General features: G+C 42.6%; 1 protein-coding gene across 1 annotated transcript in view; it reads left to right on the top strand.

The window, feature by feature from the left end:
* The first annotated feature begins 1,573 nt into the window (after positions 1 to 1,573).
* The window catches only part of si:dkey-151g10.3 (serine/threonine-protein kinase WNK1), a 38,267-nt gene continuing 22,527 nt past the window's right edge, over positions 1,574 to 17,313 (top strand). The window contains 2 exon segments of the mRNA XM_038721901.1: positions 1,574 to 2,191; positions 9,677 to 10,792. Of these exon segments, the coding sequence (XP_038577829.1) occupies positions 10,067 to 10,792 (726 nt within the window). The 5' untranslated portion in view covers positions 1,574 to 2,191; positions 9,677 to 10,066.

Genomic DNA, 17,313 nt, shown 5'->3' with positions numbered 1-17,313 from the left:
TTGGCATTTGCCAAAGAACACCAAGATTGGCAAATTCGCCACTGGCGCCCTGTGCTCTTCACAGATGAAAGCAGGTTCACACTGAGCACATGTGACAGACGTGACAGAGTTTGGAGACGCCGTGGAGAACGTTCTGCTGCCTGCAACATCCTCCAGCATGACCGGTTTGGCGGTGGGTCAGTAATGGTGTGGGGTGGCTTTTCTTTGGGGGGCCGCACAGCCCTCCATGTGCTCGCCAGAGGTAGCCTGACTGCCATTAGGTACCGAGATGAGATCCTCAGACCCCTTGTGAGACCATATGCTGGTGCGGTTGGCCCTGGGTTCCTCCTAATGCAAGACAATGCTAGACCTCATGTGGCTGGAGTGTGTCAGCAGTTCCTGCAAGAGGAAGGCATTGATGCTATGGACCGGCCCGCCCGTTCCCCAGACCTGAATCCAATTGAGCACATCTGGGACATCATGTCTCGCTCCATCCACCAACGCCACGTTGCACCACAGACTGTCCAGGAGTTGGCAGATGCTTTAGTCCAGGTCTGGGAGGAGATCCCTCAGGAGACCATCCGCCACCTCATCAGGAGCATGCCCAGTCGTTCTAAGGAGGCCATACAGGCACGTGGAGGCCACACACAATACTGAGCCTCATTTTGACTTGTTTTAAGGACATTACTTCAAAGTTGGATCGGCCTGTAGTGTGGTTTTCCACTTTGATTTTGAGTGTGACTCCAAATCCAGACCTCCATGGGTTGATAAATTTGATTTCCATTGATAATAATTTGTGTGATTTTGTTGTCAGTACATTCAACTATGTAAAGAAAGGAGGATTTAATGAGATTATTTCATTAATTCAGATCTAGGATGTGTTATTTTAGTGTTCTCTTTATTTTTTTGAGCAGTGTATGTTTGCTTCAGTACAAGATTTGAATCCTACACACATAGGCCTATACATAGTATTCAGCAAGGTTTATTTATTTATTTATTTATTTATTATAGTGTCTAGATTAATATAATCACGTATCTGCCTGATCTCTCAAATATACCCACAGTAAGTGCTGTAATGTTGTAATCCAACGTTCTAATTTGTCATCTTGGGCTTTTGAGAATCACTCATTGACTTTTTATTTATATATTTTTTACCATTTTCTGACATTTTATAGCCCAAACAAAATAATCGTTAGTTGCAGACCTAGTTGAGGCCGAATTAAACTGAGACCTTGTTGGCCGGCATGCTTCATTCAGAGTGCCATTCAAAAAGAAAATAATACTCAAAGAGCACATTCCTGCTAGATAAACTGGATTAATGCCATACCCAGTGCTCTTTTTCTAATTCGTCTGTCTGCAATAAAACCCAGAAAAAAAGCATTTCTGAGGTTTGCTGCCACGGTGAAATTCATTCATAAACAATCACTCGTTTATAGGCTTACAGGCTTGTATTGTCAGCGTTTAGGTGGCTCTCCCCGTGCTGAGACTGAAGCTTACGAGGAACAAGTGAATGCATCATCAAAGTCACATAAGAAGCCGTTGGTGCAAACATGTACCGCCACTGCCCTCTCGCGGTGGAGTAAGCTAACTGTCTGTTCTGATCGAGGACGATGACGAGCCCCTTGGCAAGTGAGAGAGAGCAGGCAGAGAGCACGCTCAGTACACACGAGAACCTGCTGAAGGCCATTGGAGTCGTGCGTTGTAAATTATGTACATAAGTTGCTGATGTTATTCGGGTACACATGAATGGCCAGTCGCGCAACTTGGAGCCGTCAAACCGAGCAGCGAGTCGGGGAATCTGCAGACCAACGGCAAGCATCGTCTGAACTGGAACACGTAGACCAACTGACAGTCTCTCGCGCAGACCGAGGCTCGACGACTTCAGTGGGGGATTTTCAAGCCGACAACACCGCCGCTCCCGCATAAAATGTAAAGAGGAAAAAGAAAAACAAACGGAGCCCAATTTTCCGCTATTTTTTTCTAAAGCTTTTTGTAAGTGTATTTTTTTTCTCAATGGGTGTAAAATAATTTTGTAGGCGGAATGCCCAGTGTACATCTCGTGTAATAACGTTTGTAAAAAGCTAACGTTAACGTCAGTTAGGAATAAAAACAGAAATTCAGTTATCAGTCAGTTAGCGATCTATCTGGGCTGAGCAGCTCGTTTTTTTAATGCATATATCGCTGGACCGACGAGCTTCGATGTCATATTTGGGTAAGTGGGGTTTGTTGTTATTTTCATTTAACAATGCAAATAGTAATATTCGTGATTCCTCAGTCCTCAGACATTTTTGTCATTTTGTTCAGTATGTTCAAACACTGCGAGTTTGCTATTAGGTATTTATCCCCTCTTATGGCTGCTTATTATTCTGAAATAAATTATGCTGTGTAAAAACACTCAAGTCAAGTAGAGAGCTGCGGGCAGTCAGGCCCTCAGACACCAGTTGTTTAGCCCATCATTTGTATGATTGGCCTGTGCTCAGGCCACTATAGGCCAGGAGATTTTTATTTATTTCGGTGTCAGCCGTCTCATTCCCCGTGCTCTTGTCCCGTATCGTGATGGTGCTTTGCGTCTTTCACCGTTTGCATGTTTCTGAAGTCAGCTGAGCTGCCAGCTAGCCAATGGCTGTACTTCATGGTGCTTGCACATCCAGGCACCACCGTGGCATATATGCTATAGCCTATAAATAACGCGCATACATTGCATTTTGCCTCAGAGCCAGTTGAATACTACACGACCAATCACATCACGGGTCCTTTGCTCCAAGCAGTATTCATAAAATGCCTGTTAGAAAATTAAAATCATCCCAAAAATCAGTCACAGTGTAAGCTGCACCCATTTGTATCTCATCCATGTGTAATATCAAGCATTGCTGCCTCAACTTTTGTATCAAAACATTGCATCTAACCCTACTGGGAGCGATAGTGGTGTACATTAGGGAGGATGCTTGCTCTCCTAAAAAAGGCTGGCAGCTGCTAAACTACTGAAACCCACACTTTGCTGATCTCTGAATACTCCATCATCCATAAAAGTTCAGAGACCATTTGTAAGAGTAAAAGGGGCTCAATTGTTGAAATGAGCTACTTCAGTAACTTGTAATCCCGATTCATCATTGGCTGATTAAGAAGCCTTTCTCTCACCTGGATTAGAGGAATCCTGTGGTATGGGATGGTTCTGCTCGCTGAAGGGAATGAAAGAGAACAAAAGAGGGGAGGGGGGTTAGATAACACATATTCTCTCTGTCAGTCTGTCTTTCTGTCTGTCTGTCTCTCAGTGAACAGTACTCTGTGTGTGTGCTACCTACACTGCACTCTCCCATGCTTGACCTGGATTGGACAAAAGTCCTTGTTGTGTTTTCAGCCTTGAGTTTCCCTAATGGGCAGAGAACAATCCTTGTGTGTTTGATTCTAGTGGCCAGCATTTGATCTTTTTAAATCAGATTTCAAAATGCCGCCTAAGACCGAAGACGCACAGGAAAGCAACATGTGCCCAACCAACTTGTGCAATCGCTGAGTGAGAGGAGAAGGAGGGATTCAGATGAAAATGGTTGACTGTTAAGATCTGTTCATTAAGACATAGACTCGTGAGTTCAAATTTGTAGTGTTCCCTCTTCCCTCAACGTGTGTACATCGCATAGTGCTTGTCTTGAACATTGTAATTAATTGTACTTGTGCCAAACTATCACAGTTTAACCTGACCGCTGTCTGTCTTTCAATGTGACAGCAGCGCAGACAAAGTCAGGTCTTGGAAGGGTTTACACCTGCCACTTATAGTGATGCATCCTGGTACGTCTGTGAGTGTTAGACACGGCCTCAGTGAACAAACACGGCCTTTGTTTTTACCTACCCATGTGGTCAACAGCTGGGCTGCAGAGTTCAGATGTAGACCTGTGATCTTCAGAACAGTTGCTGCTTAACATTGAGCCTGTTTGCCCCTGTCTCCCTCCATCTCCTCTTTAAATCTCTGTGGGACTAATGCTGAATCGGAAAATTGTTGTTAAAGGCAGGTGGTATTGGTTTGGATTTGATCGACACGACTCAGGGGTATTCCGTTACTCAATCAACTAAATTCAACACATTTTGTTTCATATTTCTCTCAGTTCCTGGTGTCCAGCCAAGTTTACTACTGAACCTTTCCACTCATTGCTGACTCCCTGCCCGGTATAACAAAGCTCACTCAGACTAGTAATCAACAGGGAAAATATGCAAATAATTGTATCTGGCAGAACCTTGTCAAAAGACTGCAACACATGCACGCTTGCTGACAATACACAGAATTTTACACCTGACGATGCACCTGTGCTAACTTATAATTTCAGTTTCAGCTATAATTAGTCATTTTTAATTTTAGTCAAAGTTATGTCTAATTCCCAGACTGTCCTTGAATTGCCCAAAGTGGACTGAGTGAGCTCTGGAAATACTTTGCTCGCAGATTAAGATAGTAATTAGATATTTAAGAAATCTGGACTTTAAACCAGGGCTGCTGCTGACTATTAGTTTCATCATCATTTAATCATTTTTGTGTATAAAATGTCAGGAAATAATGGGAAATGTTTATCAGGATCTCATTAAGCCCAGTATAACATCTTCATATTACTTGTTTTGTCTGACCAAGTGGTCCAAAACCAAAAGATATGCAGTTAACTGTCACATTATACAAAAAAAGTTGCAAATCCTTACAATTGAGAAGCTGTAAAGCTGTAAAAAACTGACTGAAACATTAATTGATTATCAAAATACTCAACGATTCATTTTCTGACGATTGATCAGTTGGAAAAATTGTTTGAGCTCCACTTTTTTTAGTTTGGGCCTTTAGACAGCAAGAGCATACTGACAGGTTCACAGCAAAGCAGTCCTTCACCCTGCTCTCCCTCGGCCCTCTGCACCATCTCGCTGTGATACTGAACATACCAACGGAAACTATTCCTATGCTAATGTAATCACCTCCTGTTTTCAACCTTTTCAAGCCACTAAAAGCATTCCTCCTCTTCCATCTCCTCTCCTCTTCCATCTCCTCTCCTCTCCTCTCCACGCACAACTGTAGCTGCTTTTGTTCCGGCAAAAATTTAGCTATAGTCACTGCTTTCATTCACACAAACATTGGCACATATTTTATCAGGCAACCCCACCACCCCCACCCCCAGTCCCCTTTTTGTCTGTGGCACCCCCCTCGCTTTATCTCTCTCTTGTTCTCTTTCAAACACACATTTTTCCCACCCCTTCTACTACCCCCGCTCCATCTCTCCTTCCCTCTCGCTCTGTTTGAAACTCTGCTGTCCGCCTGCTCCCACCAACTACAATCCCTTCCTGTCCCCCTCACCACTTTTTATTCACTCTTTTCATCTACATGTCCCCCTCAATTGCAAATAAACGGCGCTGTCTGTGCACACACACACACTCTCTCTCTCTCTCTCTCACACACACACACACACACACACACACAGTGATCCCCTGACTCTTCCTTTGTCTGCTTGCCTTATTTTCCACCGGCAGTTTGGTTCCCGGGGATTTATGTGTGCATCCCCATGTAGTAAGGGAGTAAGGCTTGCAATGTATTTTTGTTTAAAGTTATAGATTGTGAAGGATATGCGAGTCGTCTCGGTGTGCACTTTTGTTTGTCTCTGTGCGATAGAGAGTGTAAGTAATGCAGGGCTTTTCCCCTCCTTGCCTCCAAAAACTTTGAGCACAGATGACAAAAAGTTCTAGCTCAAAAAACAAACGCAGCCTCTAGCGGGCTTTGAGAATAGAATAGAAATCACGTCTTTGGCAGCCACGGAGCGACGATGTCACAATGATTTTCGCTGCACATTTCAGAAATGATTAGGCAGCTGCAGGTGTTCTCCCTGCGCAGGAGCCTCACAGAAGCCTGGAGGGCGGGCAGAGTGCACCACCTCAGATGTTAAGTTCTCATGTACTCCAGCGTGGCTAGAAAAATGAACCAGTAATGATTCTGACATGTGAACTTGACGTATGCGACATGCTGGAGTCACTTCGCTGCCAAAGGGAGACGCCAACCGTTTTAGCTGCGACGTTGGTTTTGTTGTCTTCAACTTTGGTTTCACTGCGTTTGCCCACATGGGCAATTGCTTGGTCATTTGGCTGGTGTCAGGAAATTCCTTTCGGCATTCTTTCATTGAAAGGGGGACATTTGGACATTTGGGTGCGGGAGAGGGTTTGCTTTTGATGTGTGTGTGTGTTTTGTCTGTGTATAAAACATAGAAAGAGTATGAGAGAATGAGAGAGAAACACAAAGTTTGTTCTGGCCTGCTGGTGTGTGTCTTATAGTATCTGTGTGTGCGTGTGTGTGTGTGTGTGTGTGTCTATGTGTGCGTTTGAAAGGCAGACTGGGCGGGTGTGAGAGACAGTGATGGGGCTGAGCGTGTTTGATGTACTGTGATAACTCTGTCCGGTATGTGGCTTTCATGGGAACTCCTTGCCCCGGGGACATGGGCGAATAAGCTCCTGTTTAAAGGGCAACTTCCCTCTCTTTATCGCCTGTTGTTTTTGCCTCCTTTATGTTCCCCACATCCTGTTAGCCTCTACCTTTTTTAGATTCACTGTACACTACAGTATGTCCCCTCTGGGTTGCCCTATCTCACATCGTTTTCCTTTAGTTACAGCCATAGTGCATCTACTCTACTGCAGCTACTCATAGAAATGAGTAGCTGTAATGTAAACAGCATATATAATTGATTATTTAATAGTTTAATCATGTAATGACCCACATTATCTGACTAATTGATTGATAATCATAATGAAAAACATTATTAGTTACAGCCCCAGCGTTGCAGTATGGTTGGTCAATACAAGAATATACATAATAGAGATTTGTCAACTGGTAGAGGTTTTGAGGTAGCTATTATCAGGTTGTATCAGGCCATCATGGGCCTAATAGAAGGGCTGCTTTGTGGCAATATTGGATTTACTGGATCTGAATAATGGATGGTAATAATAAAGTACGTAGATTTGTCAGGTATTTAGTTTATTGCATTAGCCAAAAACAGATGCTCCCATTCGGTCACTTTTCAGAAAATTACCTGTACAATTTATATGACTTTCATAATTTGAAATCACACAGGATTCACTGAGGCCATGTCTAACGATGTGATACACAGTTGTGTCCTTATTGCCCCTACTCATATGTGCCATTGATTTCATAATTAGTTTTGTTGCATTACAGTATTAAGTGTTCAGTGTGCTATGGAAAGTCAATTTCGTGATGCTAATTTCAGTTCAGTCTCTTGGAGCGTGCGTCTGGGTCTTGGGAACGTTGCCGAACTGGAATTCCTTCTTGTTCTTCAGGAGCCTCTTAGCAGTTGCTGTAATATCAACCTATTGTGTTTTTTTAATTTGACTGACAGCTACTAGCATTGCATGTCAGACTGCTTTTTCTTTGAGCCCGGAGAGACAACAGGCTTGATGTGAGTGTAAATGGCTGCTTTATAAAAGAGATAATAGCTGCTATGAGCCACTAGATGAGCCCCCAGTGGTCACGGTGGGCTGTGCTCATTAAAATTGAAGAAAAAGTCTAGACTTAGCTGCTGTGACTTTGACTGAGCGGCCCGCCTGTCTGTGGAGAACACATTTCAGCGGCCAAGATAGACTGTGCATCCTTGTGGATTGCTTCATACCTAAGAGTGCTGTAACCCTAGACAAGAGTGTTCACCTGTAAAGTAATACGTGATGAGTTGTAAACTAATATGCAAAGTGAGTTAATACCCTGACCCGGACTGTACTTTTTACTTTCCATTTGCTGCACCATTACGCTCCCAGGAAAGCCACAGTGCAGCTCTTGTTGTTGGTATGCATTAGCATGCTCTCTTCCTGGAAATTTGGCTGCTTAATCATAAATGGTGACTTTGGGCTTTATTGCATCCATAATTGGTATCCCACCCCTGTCTTTTAGATATTGGCTCCAGAGTAGCTTCAGGCTGGCTAATGTCTTAATGAAACAACTCTGATGCAGCCACTTGGCTGTCAGAAGGCGGAGGAGACATAATACCTAGGGACAGATGGAGAGTGGTAGAGGAGAAGTGAAGATAAAGATGTCATCAGAAAGACGCCCACTAGCGTACACACACACTTACGCGCACACATACACACAAACCCATGTGAATGAGTTAAAGCATTGCAAGGATATTGCCATGTCAGAGGAAACCTACTGTGTTCAGTTTCACCTTCTGCTGGCAGAGAATATTACCGAGGGCCTGTCTATTAATCTGTCTATTATCACCCTGCCTAAATGGTTGACTGGGTATGCACGGAGTAAAACTGTCGGCCGATGTCTGTGCTGATTATAATCACAGTCATAGTTGTGTATATTTATGAGCCCGTTGTTGCAGATGTGAGGTAGTCCCTCCAGTGTAGTTCGACAATCTCTCTGTGTATGAATTATTCACACTCAACTGGTCCATAGTTCATCATCCATATTTAATAGTTGGGATTGCATACTCCTAACTGCAGCTTTCTGTTCACTAATGGAGCACAACTTAAGTCACATGACGCTGATAAAGGTGCACTTGATGATGGATGAAGCCATGTGTAATTCTTGACCAGGCTAGCGGGATATTCTTTAAGCACTCTTTGGTTTAAATGTCAGTCTTGAGCCCATAACAAAGGATAAAGTGTTTGTTTAGCAGGTTAAGCAGGTTAAATGGAGGCCCTCCTAGATGGATTTTGAGATATTCTTGCCATAAACGGGTTGGGCTGCCAGAGTTCACAACTGACTTTGAATTAACATTGTCATCAATTAATTACCAGTTAGCTGTGTGTAAGTTCTCTCCTAAGTTATGGTGTAAAGTCGACACTAGAGGCTTAGTAACTAATAGTTAGTTTGTAACAAAACCAGCTACTAAAATTGGTTGCACCACAATTACTTGGGGTATGAATTAACTAGTTTAGACTTAAAGTTGTAGCTAAAGCAAGTGGCCAATCAACGATTAAAATGGCATGAGCCACTAGGCATTGTAGCATATCTTAGTAAGCTAGATTGATATTGAAATATCATGTCAATATGTTTGGTCTCTGCTGGATTACTGTGGTGCAAAATGGCACGCAGTTAATGAACAATGATGCTGTGGTGCAGATAAACGGCTGTTTGACCATTAGTGAGTATGACTGTGACATTTTATGATTTGCTCTGACCCTTGGGCATCTGTAACTATTTAGTTGTTACTTTAAGTTATGTTTTAACTTATCTCTGCGGTGCAACTGCTTTTATTTTAGTAATGCATAAATCACAACTTAGTAATAATTTACACTATAAGTGGGCTACGTTTGAACTTACACACAGCTGGTGCAACAGGCTGCTGATTACTGGAAACATTGCACCAGTTGTGAAGATCTTCAAAATCTACTCACATTAGGTTTTCTTACATTTTGCTACTTAGTGAGCTTAACTGCTAAAATGCATTAGCTGTTTTACGAGCAATCAACCCTTTACATTCTCAAGGGAAATACAGTGTCCCTCTCTGCAAGAATGAGCAGTGGTTGGCCTTACAAGCCTCACAAGAGCTAAAGTATAGCATCTAAAGTATAGGGGACCCTCTGACTTTCCTATTCAAATGCATGTTATCAAATACGAACAGTATCCCTCTTGTATTCTTTTTAAGAAGAGAGCGTTTAATATGGCAACAACATGACAATAATTCTCTCTCTGACTGTCTTAATAGTAATGCTATATTTTGTTTTTGTCTTGCAGGGTTTACTTGAAGATATTCACACCCGTAACTGAAAAACACTGCAGCTTTCCCCACCGGTCTTGATAGAACTTCTGGTTTAGTGTGCGTTTGTAAGAGCTGGAGAAGTGTGGTATACTTTGATTAGTACTGCACATAAGTGGGTTTTAAAGAAAATGGTGAGGAGGAAAGTTAGGACAGAAACTATTTTCTAAAGCTGTGGCCTCACCCTCCTGTGCTATTACAAAGCATCTACTAAAACGATACACAGAGGCAGAGAGCGGAGGAAAGGTACTTGAGGAGCAGCCCGACAGACTAGAAGGGGTGAGTGGGTGACCACAGAAAGAGAGAGAGACGGGGACTGACGGAGGAACAAAGGTTTGGAGGAGGAGGGGTGGGAAAGGCCATTCCCCATGGCTACTGACCCAGGAGAGCCCACAGGCACCGAGGACTCCTCAGAGAAACCTGATGGACAGAGGGAGGAGGACACAGAGCGGGAGGGCAGGGCTGACCCACAGAGGGAGAGGACACACAGCACCCCCTCGGACTTCCCCTCCTCCCGGATTCAGGAGAGGAAAGCGACAGGAGGAGAGGATGGAGGAATCCGAAGAGGAGGAGGTGCAGCAGAAGCCAGCCAGGCGGGTGAGGAGAACCCAGTCGGACCAATTTCATTCTCCACACCCTCCTTACCAGTAGACACTGGCCAGAAACAACTGAGGAGGGAGAAGCGCTTCTTCAGGAAGAGTGTGGAGATTTGTGAGGAGGACGATGAGGTGGAGTTACCCCCAGAGGCGCCCCACAGTGCCCCCCACCTGGAGCTCCGCTCCTCAGACTCAGTCTTCATCGGCAGTGCCCAGCAGCAAGGGGCTCCTTCATCCTGTGCAACCCAGGGCCATGACCCATCCTGCCCCAGCTCCAGCCAGGAGCCTGGCAAGGATGCTCCTTCCTCCGCACCCACCCAGAGGGGGAAGGAGAGGGACCATGAGCAGGAGGAGGAGGCAGAGATGAAGGCTGTGGCCACCTCTCCTGGAGGCAGGTTCCTCAAATTTGACATTGAATTAGGAAGAGGAGCCTTCAAGACTGTGTATAAAGGCCTGGACACAGAGACTTGGGTGGAGGTGGCTTGGTGTGAACTTCAGGTAAGATGAACTGTTCTCTTTTCTTTTCACACCATGATGCCGACCATAATTATAAATTATAAAGATAAAATAAACCCAAAATAATTAGTGCACTTCCAGAATGTGTTCACAACTTTGAGAGGTAATTGGAAATACTTTATATCAATTATATTTCCAATTAGTGTGAGCTAGAGAGCTTTAAGCCCACTGTTACTCTTTTGAAGTGAATAGAATTAGATGTGTCCCAGGAGCTCTTTCTTCCTGAAATCTGGAAATCTCAGCTCGTTGTCTGTTTGCTATTCATACTGCGAGACCGGGGTGAAAAAGAGGAGCATCGTTTGCTGTTAAGTGACAGCACAAAGTGAAAGTGGAGGCTTTGCCTTTTCTAGGACTGTTATAAATAATAGAATCAGGGCTGTCAGCACTTCTTCTTGTTGCGATAGGGTATCCTATTAGGAACTGCATTTTCTACATTAGCCTAAATTATATTCATTCATTCATTCATTCATGACACTTAAGGGAAATATTCATCATTTTAGGGATTGCATTAATGACACTGTTTTTTAGTTGTAGACTTTTAAATGAGGCGATTGACTCCTCACAGCTCTTGAGAAGAATCATCTTGAAAGGTCTGAAAGCCTTGTTACTTTATGGAAATTGCTTTTGAAAGGCACTTAGACTTACTAATCAAGCAATCAACTTGTATCACAAGTTTTATAATGAGAACTAGATGTATACGTATGAAATCCGTTTTCATTTAAGCACATTATGTCATCAGTGTGTAATCATGTAGTGGATGAAGTGTCAACAATTCAATAAGATAATATTAAACATGCAACTAATTAATTCGATATAGCCAAATATGCATATAAAAATCTTCAAATGTATTTATGCGGACAGTTCACAATATATGTAGTGCAACAGTAGGATATTAAAATACTATAATGCTATTTTATATAATACAATGGATGTATTGTGAATTGTCCCCTATTAAATCGGTTATTACTTGACAACTGACCATTTCTTCCCACGGGTCTTCTGCAAGACAGCCTCCATATGCTGCCTAAACACACGGTAATAGGTCTGATGGAGGAATACTCTCATATGGGAAACGCTCCTTATTGTTTACAAAGCTTAACCAGAAATAGATTTTTTTATTATTTAATTTAAACTGAATATTTGACTCTGCCCATACGGAATGAAATACATGTGACAGTGTGTGTGTGCGCCTGAGGGCAGGTCTCTGTGCTGCCCTCGGACACAGACAGCAGGGGACAGAAGCAGTGCCCGTAAATGACACCAAAACACAGCAGTTAAGTGCTGAGAAAAACAACTCTTATCATGCTATGGAAAACTCCAAATTTTATTAATTGCATCCACATTTTGATATATATATATATATTTATTTATTTATTTATTTTTATTATTATCAAATTCCGCTACTACATCCATGTTTTCTGTATCACAGAAATCATAGGGCCCTATATATGGGCAACAATGTGTTGCTAATTTGTCTAGTTTTAACAGGTGCCCGGGTATAGCCGAGTCCATACTACATGTCACAGCCTACTCTTGCCTATTGTGTAATGTTATGAGGTATGAAATGGAAATAGTCATGTGAAAGAGAGGCTTTGAATGGGATGCATTTTGTAAGCACAGCGCAAATAGGAACACTGTAGCAAATGTAGGAGTAACAACAGCAAACATTACTGTAAGAAACTCTTCGTCATGCATTGACATTGCTGTGGGAGTAAAATAATGAAATTTGATAATCAGAGCACCGTCAAAGTCTGTAAATATTGTAGACAACTGGATTTATTATGCTAAGAAGTAATGGGAAACATTGTTTAGATGGTGTGAATTCAACATGTGGTGGGAGACAGACTTGTGAAGGAGAGAAGAAATGCATCCCTCTGACTCTTGGCCCCACAATAGAGAGCAGTGTTATGGTGAGCTATCTGATTTGACTGCTGGCTTTGTGTGAGAAAAGTCAGTCATGTGTTTGGTTCAGAGCTAACTCCAAAACAAGAGCCTTGACTAATCGTTGAGATCAGGCACTGTCTGTTGGACGAATGAGCGGCAGGCACGCCCCCATCACCTTTTCCGGTTTTACTCCCAACACTTAGTGAGTCAGCTTCACATCAGCAGGTGGGCTCTGCTGCATGGTGTATCATACTGCCAAAGCAACTTTATGTGTTCTGTTTTTCAATACATCTGCTCAGCTTGCAAAGGTAGCCTGTTTCACCTTCAATATTAATGTTATTAATTAATTAATTAATTAATGTATTTTGCTCCCAGAGAGCATTCTTTCATGACACCAGCAAAGGCACCGCGTTGTATTTTGCCTTGCCTCAGGACTGTGAGCAAATTGGAGCCCATATTGAATCTCTGATATCCAATTTTGTCTCCATAAACACACGGGTCAAAATCAATCTCAGTGGTTATTTGTTTATGAAGCATGATGACATTACCTGCTACATCAATCAGAAATTACTGAGACAATTAGAAACACTCTAAACACTCTAAAGCATATTTTACTGTCTAATTAGATTTTTTAAATAAACAGATAGGCAGACAGCATTTCAGAGAAAAACAGAGATTCTGACAGAGTGCCGGATTTGAGAAGGGAAAAGAGCTGTGTGTAAAAGACAAGAGAGAGACACAGGAGGTGATGATGAGTGGGAGAGAGAGAGAGAGAGACAGAGGGGGAGATGACGAGCCAAACAGAGGGATTACCATGGCATCCCTCCCAGAGAACGGCCGTGGCGCTAACGCTAAGTTACCACATGCAGGGAGAGACACACACAAACACACACAGACAGTACACAGTGGCTTGGTCACACATCTATAGATGGATCCAGTGCCACATTCAATGCAACATTCTAGTCACTCAGGTCACATGATCTGCCCTATTTACTCCACCTAGCCAAAGCGTATGCACAGTTTCAATACAAAGTGGCATTTGAATGGACAACAGTAATCGGAGTAATAATGATTTAGATATGACCGGCTTGCTGTGTTATAATAATTAATGATGCAATCGTTATTGTTACCTGCTGGTGTTAGATGCAACAATAGGCAAACTTCATTTACACAGTACAGTGTGGGTGCTTCTCGTTTAAGGATGATAATCAAAGATATTCTTGTCTAAAATGTGTTAAAAGACAAACAACTTTAGTTTAAGTTGACTCAATTCCTCTCACTCTTGTAATTTTGAAATTGAAGCAACAGTCATTTCCAATTATAAATGCGGGTCCCAGTAATCAAACAGGCACAAAAGAAGTTCTGTCCATGTGTCCTGATGCCAGAAGACCATGGACCGTGTGTGCAATGCTCCCAATTTGACAGTGCTGGATGGAATAGGAAGATAAACAGCCTGTCCATGACTAGCCAGTGCACTATTTGTGAGACTGGGAGCACCTAGCTCCTCTCCTCTTGTGTCCACAATGAGAGGGAAGCCAGGGGATTAGCTGTCCAAATGCAGCTTGAAAGAGTGTGTAATTAAAGTTCTCAGTGCGGACACCATCTCCCTTCTTTCCTCTCGGTTTCCCTGGGAATTCCATGCCTAAAAGGGCAGAGCTATATATCTGCCTTCCTATTGCATCAGTCTTACGTCTTGCCATCCATCACCTTGGATGTGTTTGTACGTGTCTTGTACATGTATTACATTTCGGCGTCCGAGCTGTTTCTCTCTGTCCGTCTGTGTCAACATATGCCACTGTACGTTTCTGCCTGTCACCCTCCCTCACCCCCCCCCCCCCCCCCCCCCCCCCAATCTCTCCCTCCATCACTTTTTTGTCTGTGTGAGTGAGCATGCAGAGTGATCCAGGGGAGTTAATTACAGTGGGTGCCTGTAAGGCTGGAACAAAAACCCTGCACAGACAGCATAACTCGGGCGGCAGAAACCAGACTGGTTCAACCCAGTCATCCCAGACTGGTCCAGCTTAGCCCAGCCATGCTCACACGACTACAAACACTAGAGCAGCATTTGGGATCTGCAGTGCTGAAGGTTGTTAGCATGTATTGTTAGACAGCCTTTTGGATTTATGGCTGCAGAAGAATGGCAGCTTGGGAGACTGCCTGCTACAAACACTGTCATGTTTCTTAGGAAAAAGGCTCATCCCTCTTAAGGCCGTTAGAGAACTTGGACTTTGACATGATTAAGGGTAATAATAAGATTGCAGTTCAGTGTGCAGCCCCTGTGAAACAGATTCTAGACCCCTTGTTCACCTATATAAGGTTGAGAGATTGTCTATAGTCTCTGCTAGCTGCCTTCCTCATGTTAGAAATAACAGCTGTTTTCTTGAAGAATCAATGTAGGCTCTAATTAAATATTCTAGAGAACATTATTATGTTCATAGTGACTTAGCAATATTTAAAAAAGGTGGGTTTTTTTGGTATAAAGGTGTTATAAAGGAATTCTTTGACTCAGTATAACAAATAGCAACATCTAAAGGGAGGAGTTGGAGATTATCCTGGTTGTTTCTGACTATGCAAAACCAGTTGGGTTAGGCCAGGTAAAGCAAAGACAGACAGACTATTGATGGGTGACTAAAATTAGTAGAGTCGAAATCAAATGGACCACAGCTGAACTGACTAGACCCGGAGGGAATCAATGCAACCAACATGACCAGACGAATGCTCAAAGTAGGGCACTGAAGGTTGGCAAGTGCCCCTCGGATCCAAAATGTTATGAACGGACACCTTTTCATTACCACACAATACTGGCATTAGCTGAATAGGTTCATCAGAATTCAGTAGATCTGAAGCATTTAGGATCAAATTATTATAACGTGTGTGATTAAGTCATATGACAAAAGAGGGAATGTCACAAAAGGGAAGCTCACTGAGTCAGATTTTAAGATTAATTTGTAAGATACTGTAGCATTGGTGTCCATTAATAAACCTTTGCAAACCTTTCTATACAAACAACAGGAGTGTTTGGAGATATAACATGACAGAAAGGAAACATTTGTATTAATTATTAGTAATTATTATTGTCTTTACACTTGTTAAAGCACTTTGTAACTTGTTTTTGAAAAGTGCTATACAAATAAAGATTATTATATTATTATTTACACTTTTGTTGACGAGGGGTTTATCGGATCTTTGTCACCTCTGCCTCTGCGTATTACAGGTACTGAAGCTTTAACTCCCTGATGCCTGAATTTATTTACAATAAAAAAAATTTAAAATAATTTGTGTTTTCATATGCTTTCAAGCTGTTAAATTAAGTGAAGATTGTTAATTTTCTCTACAGAACATAGAAAAGATATAAATTCAGGGATGATGCAGGTATGATGCAAATTAGCGACAACATGCATAAACGAGAAACCAGTGCTTGCAAAAGGTTCCTAGGTACGTATCGAATATGCACAAACAGGCATTTGGGGAATACATAGGCTATCTCGGCTGCAGTCTGAAAGGAAGAGGTGTGATGTGAATTTGCGACAGTCAGAGTCAAGGGGTTAAACATAGAGCTAAGAAGACATCCCGCTAACAAGTGGTCACCTAAAATGAAATGGCTAGTGCATTGCATTGGCTAAAGGCATCTATTAAGGTTAGTGAACTTGGCCCACTGGCCTGGGGTTCTAATCCGTTGTGTGGGTCAGCCCTTTAACAGCAGGCTATCTTGTTAGTCTGTTGAGCTGTTGTAGCTTACAGTAATCTAATCCCAGCCATCCGCCACCTCGGATTTTCAAACACTCACATGCTTTCTCTAACACTGGGCCATACGCAATGTTCTCATACATGTACAGATATCCACCTACAGCAAGAATAATGCTCCCCTATTTGTTGATAGTGCCTTAAACCAGCCCTATTTATCTCAAGCTAGCTGAGGCACACTCCTCCTTCAGACAAGAATGTAACCTGGAAAGCCAGTTCATCTTATTTGGTCTGTATGATATGTGATACTCATGTAGTGTTTGCCAAAATAGATGTTTTAGAGCGCACATGCTTTGGCGTTCATGACCCCAGCCTCTTACCATCTACTAAATGTACCTTATAAGTCATTTCCTGTTTTATGAGGCTACTTAACCTGCAGCTTGACCTTCTGCCCCACCAGATGTCTTATCCAAAAGAATCTCATGGTGCAGAAGTCTTAGGCGCTGTTTAGTACTTAGGCCTCTGCCATCAAGGTGCTATGTAACAACAACATTAAATGACCAAACTGACTTTACAGGTGTGGACAAAATAACAGTATTTGTCTGTATATGTGTCTTGACCCAGAAGACACATACACAGACTACTACACTCATTAACAGCCTTTGGGCATTTACACGCACATATACATGTATTTACAGTTTTTGAGAGTTATAGTGATTATTCTTTCTATAATAGTATATGCTTAAAAGGCTGATGCAGAGGAAGAAAGACACGGCTAGTCACAACACGGCTGCGTCATGAGCATGCAAGCAGCATATTCTCTCCCTCCCTTTCTCTCTATTTGTTTCTCTGTGCGCTTCTTCATTTCCCAATTTATCTGATGGTTAAGAGACTGTTCTGTCCCTTGTGTCCCTTGCCCCTGTGGTGGCTGTGAG

This window comes from Micropterus salmoides, unplaced genomic scaffold, assembly GCF_014851395.1.
Source record: "Micropterus salmoides isolate LMB-PRFRI ecotype aquatic unplaced genomic scaffold, ASM1485139v1 Ms_hic_scaffold_16, whole genome shotgun sequence".
NCBI classification, from domain to species: Eukaryota; Metazoa; Chordata; class Actinopteri; order Centrarchiformes; family Centrarchidae; genus Micropterus; species Micropterus salmoides.
This window is presented reverse-complemented; position numbering and strand designations above follow the sequence as displayed.